Source organism: Pseudophryne corroboree, chromosome 3 (assembly GCF_028390025.1).
Source record: "Pseudophryne corroboree isolate aPseCor3 chromosome 3, aPseCor3.hap2, whole genome shotgun sequence".
Taxonomy (NCBI): Eukaryota; Metazoa; Chordata; class Amphibia; order Anura; family Myobatrachidae; genus Pseudophryne; species Pseudophryne corroboree.
The window spans coordinates 95,192,856-95,197,543 of NC_086446.1; the positions used below are offsets into that span (position 1 = coordinate 95,192,856).

The following is a 4,688-nucleotide window of genomic DNA, read 5'->3' on the forward strand; positions in this document are numbered from 1 at the left end:
CCACCTGCAGCTGTCAAAACTGTTAGATAGTAGTGCCGATATGGACAGGGGCTCTATCAGAGCCATAACGTGCGCTGATACTGCTTCTCCTCCATAACGGAGGGTAATACATTTACCACTAATCTAAATTGCAGTGTAAAAATGAAGCTGTCCAGTATTAGTGGGATACCCAAATCTAAATCTCTCTGTACATGTTGTATCAGCCCCACATGGTTTTGCCCAGTTGTGTTCTTTTTGCCTTTGCTTGCAACTCTGAATCAGGCCCTGTGTCTGTTTTTACTTCTGCCTGATTGAAAGACTGAGTGACACCACCACTTCAATATGCTGTTTGAGTCATTGGATGGGCACCAGAGCATGTTGGTCAAACATTGAGGTGTGCCAAAAATGCTGTGACTGTTTTTGGTTTTGTCATTTTTCCAAAAATTGACAAAAAACTAGAATCACATAATTTGGGCCTTTTTTTGTTCCCAGAGTATTACTAACCTCAATAACATTAATTTTATTTTAGTAAAAAACCAGTGTGTTTTTTGTGTTGTTTTTCTTTAGACAGGTATATGCTTCATTTAAGCAAAGAGGAGAAGGAGATTGAAGTGGGTAAAGGAAGGTGGGTAGCTATGCCCTCCTTGGTGCTAGTTGCACCTCACGGCACAGAACACACCCCCATATCAGTAGTCACACACCCTGCAGCAGCCCACAATAGGCCCTTTATAAATTTCAGCTCCAGGCCCATCAGGACCTTAATCTGGCACTGGCTGCACCTGTGAATTTGATGGGACTGTGTAGTCCATTAAGTTCATCCACCATTGTAAAAAAAATCCATTGGATCAAAGGAGTTGGGATTTTTTTTAAATATGTAGTGAATTGGAAGAATAGTCAGAACATGAGTGGGAGGTCATAGGTTTATTATCAAAAAATTCCCTTAATCTGAGTTGTCTGCCCATTTTATAGTTTTCAATGTACCACTTAAAGAGCTTAAATGCCGGAACAAAGGTCAGACCTTTTGTTAACAATGAATTTCCCGGCTTGGGATAAATTGTGGCTAGACAAATTAAAAATCAAGTTCTGGAGCCCCTTTTCCCTCTTGCACGTGCCCTTGTACCCACCCCTCCACGGCTGAGGTCTCCTGTAACTAATCTGCCTTTTCTGGACCTGGTTTCTGTGTCTAAAAAAAAAAGAAGAGGATGTTGATGGAGCGCCAGAGGGTGGCAAAGAATCTGTAAATTCTGAATTGAATGAAGAGTGTGAACCAGGGCTATCAATCCTCAGTATGCCTCCTCTAAACCTTTGAGAATGACCTAGCCGAGGACGAGAAATTTGTCCTTACCAGATAACCACCTATACACTAAGTGACGCTGATAATCACTTTCAACTGTTTCCATGGCCGGTGCAAGGTTTATAGGCGCCCTAGGCAAAGCTATACAATACCGCCCCTGCCTTCCCCGATACCCTCCCCCCAGCTGCTCACATACACACTTGACTTTTCAAATTATTATTAGATTTATTTTTAGATTAACAATAAATAACATTGTAACAGTAGTAACGTTGGCACTTTTTACAGGGCATGTACTGGAAGAAGTGCAACAATAAATAACATTGTAACAGTAGTAACATTGGCACTTTTTACAGGGCATGTACTGGAAGAAGTGCAACAATAAATAACACTGTAACAGTAATAACGTTATCATTTTATACAGGAAATGTACTGGAAGAAGTGCAACAATAAATAACACTGTAACAGTAATAACATTAACATTTTATACAGGAAATGTACTGGAAGAAGTGCAACAATAAATAACACTATAGTAGTAACAGTAATAACATTAACACTTTGTACAGGAAATGTACTGGAAACAGTGTAACAATAAATAATACTAACAGTAATAACATTAACATTTTGTACAGGAAATGTAGTGGAAGAAATGCAAAAAAAGATTAGATTTTTACTTTCCGCGCTTTTAATTTAGCAAATTTAGAGACAAGCTCTTTCAGATCCACTTTTTGTGCGATCTCATGTTCTATTGACAAAAGAGAGAGACCAACAAGTCTTTCTTGCATCATGGAAGTTCGAATATATGTTTTGATCAACTTTAGCTTGGAAAAGCTTCTCTCGCCACTGACCACAGACACAGGGAGGGTCAAAAGGATGCGAAGAGCAATACATGTGTTGGGGACAACATCTATCAGCTCATTTTTACACAAAAAGTTGAATACATCTTGTGGAGATGTACACTCTGGAACTCGCCTTGCAATACTTTGTAATTCACTGCATAAATCAGAAGCATCAATATCTTTGGAGTCGCCATGTTGTAAAGCTTGCTCTAACTTGCAACAATCTTCCATAATTTGCTGTGATGTTCTATTCTGTAAACTGTGAACATTATAAAGGAAGCCAAACACAGAACTAATTTGATTCATCTGCGTGAATCTTTCTTCAACTGATTGCACAGCTGTATCAAGCACAGCAAAATAAAAGTTCACTTTGAACTTTTCCTTAGGATTCTGAATAGGCGCATCCTCTGCTTCATATATGAACTGCTTCCTCTTTCTACTAATGCGAACAGGATCTACTTCGAACTGTGCTGGTATCCCAAGTGCCTCAGCAAGTTCACCGGCCTCTTCCAGTACTTTCCCAAACCCTTCATCACTCCTGCAGTCTACAAGAAACTTCTTTGTTTCGTTCAGTTGTTTAATGGCATTATGTATGTCAAATTCTTTTGTCTGAAGCTGTTTGCTTGTCATATTAACCTCAAACAATATTCCATACCAAACCACTAGAAAAATGACAAACTTGAAATTAGAAATGCCTTTTGCAAGACCTTGTGCCTCTATTCTTGAGGTGTTGCCAGATGCTCCAGTGAGGGTATTGTCATTATAGATTTCAAATAGGGCATCATAAATATCACCAAGCAGAAAGCGAAGAGGCTTCAAGGCATCAATTTGACTTTCCCATCTTGTTTCACTCAATGGCTTAACCGTAAGTCTAGGCACATGGCGCATTAGAACATCCCATCGACATGTGGATGCTGAGAAGTACACATACACATGTTGTACGAGAGCAAAGAAAGATGTGGCCTCCAAACAACACTTTGCAGCATCATTCACAACTAAATTCAAAGAATGTGCACTGCAAGGAACAAACAATGCTCTTGGGTTAATATCCATAATTCTTCGTTGCACACCATTTTCCTTCCCTTTCATATTGCTTCCGTTATCATAGCCTTGACCACGTATATTAACAACAGGCAATGACATCTCTTCTAGGTGGTGAAGGATAATTTCTGTCATACCAGCACCAGTTGTTTCCTTTAGTGGCAGAAATCCTAAGAAATGTTCTTTAATGCGTACAGGTTCGCAATCATCAGTTAATGAAGCTATGTTCACAAAGCGAAGGATCATGGTCATTTGTTCAACGTGGCTTACATCGGGTGTACAATCAATAATTATAGAAAAATACTTTGCAACTTGAGCAGATTTAAGAATTTCTTCTTTGATAATGTTGGATAAAAGCTGAATTAGTTCATTCTGTATATCTTTTCCAAGGTAGTGTACATAGGTCTCTTTATCTCTTATTTTACGAATGTGTTCATCCATTACGGGGTCGAACAAAGCAACATATTCAATAAATTTCAGGAAGTTGCCATTTCCAGCTGTGTGCAATTTTTCATTGGTTCCACGGAAGGCCAGATTTTGTATACCAAGAACTCTCACTAAAGCAATCAATCGTTCAAGGATTTGCTGCCAGTACTTTTCCTTTTGTTTAATAATGCGCATATGTTCTTCATCAATTGTTTTTTTGTTTTTCAATCGTATTTCAAGCTCCTTCCAGTTTTGAAAATTGACCAAATGTGCATTACTTCTCTCATGTTGTGACAAAATTGCAGTGATGTTCTTCCAATCTTTGGATCCTTTATCAGAGATAGATGATGGCGGGTTTGTGTAATTACCAAACAACTTGCAACAGAAGCAAAATACAGAGTCATTTGATATAGAATATTGTAGCCACTGACGGTGCATTAGGAAGTCTTCTTTTGTAATGATTTGTTAGAAATCTTCTCTTATTGGCATCTTTAGGAAACTTGAACTGCTGAACCTGTTCTGGCCCATGTTCCACCAAAATTTGTCGTAAATTATCATCGCACTTTATCCAGGTAGCAGGGTCACTATAGCTGAAGCTGGAGCTACTTTCACTTTGTATCACTTCTTGATCCAGCTGGACTTCACATGGTTCCTCTTTAACATCTTCAGTATGACTCTTCAACATCTTCAGTATGGTCCTCTTCAACATCTTCAGTATGTTCCTCAAACTCTTTGTCAGCTTGTGAGGCTGTAGACAAAACTGTTGTCTCTGTTTCAGTCTCAGGTTGAATCTTTGAAGTAGAGCTACCTTCATCATCCCGATGTTGTGGCCGAAGATACTTAAGAAATGAACCTTCTTGCTTGCCTTGTTCCTTTTCCTTTTCAGCCCTCCGTTTTCGATACTGTGCACCAGATAATTTATTTTTTCTGTCTGCCATGGTGGAAACCCAACTGAAAAAAAAAACCTTTTTGCTGTAGTGTTTTCATAAAGCTATACATAAATAACTCCAGATCTCTTTGCGAACTAATCAGCTCTTTTGGATTTCAGTGTCATCTGCATATGCATGATACTCAAATCTATCTCTCCTCCCCAGATTTGTCATGATCTGTAT

General features: G+C 38.8%; 1 protein-coding gene across 1 annotated transcript; it reads right to left on the reverse strand.

The window, feature by feature from the left end:
- Positions 1-1,932: 1,932 nt before the first annotated feature.
- LOC135057201 (uncharacterized) lies at positions 1,933-3,900 on the reverse strand. The gene is made up of 2 exons (XM_063963095.1): positions 3,193-3,900; positions 1,933-2,904 (listed from the first exon to the last, which is right to left on the reverse strand). The coding sequence occupies exons 1-2, from the start codon at positions 3,769-3,771 to the stop codon at positions 1,933-1,935; spliced, it is 1,551 nt and encodes a 516-aa protein (XP_063819165.1). The 5' UTR covers positions 3,772-3,900.
- Positions 3,901-4,688: the final 788 nt, after the last annotated feature.

What these genes read in the sequence shown, in the direction of transcription:
- LOC135057201 (XM_063963095.1), bottom strand. Translation starts at nt 3,771, where the DNA reads ATGCGCATTATTAAACAAAAGGAAAAGTACTGGCAGCAAATCCTTGAA. An exon ending in ATAACGGAAGCAATATGAAA is followed by an intron (nt 2,905 to 3,192) that starts GGGAAGGAAAAT and finishes CGCTTTCTGCTT; the next exon opens with GGTGATATTTATGATGCCCT.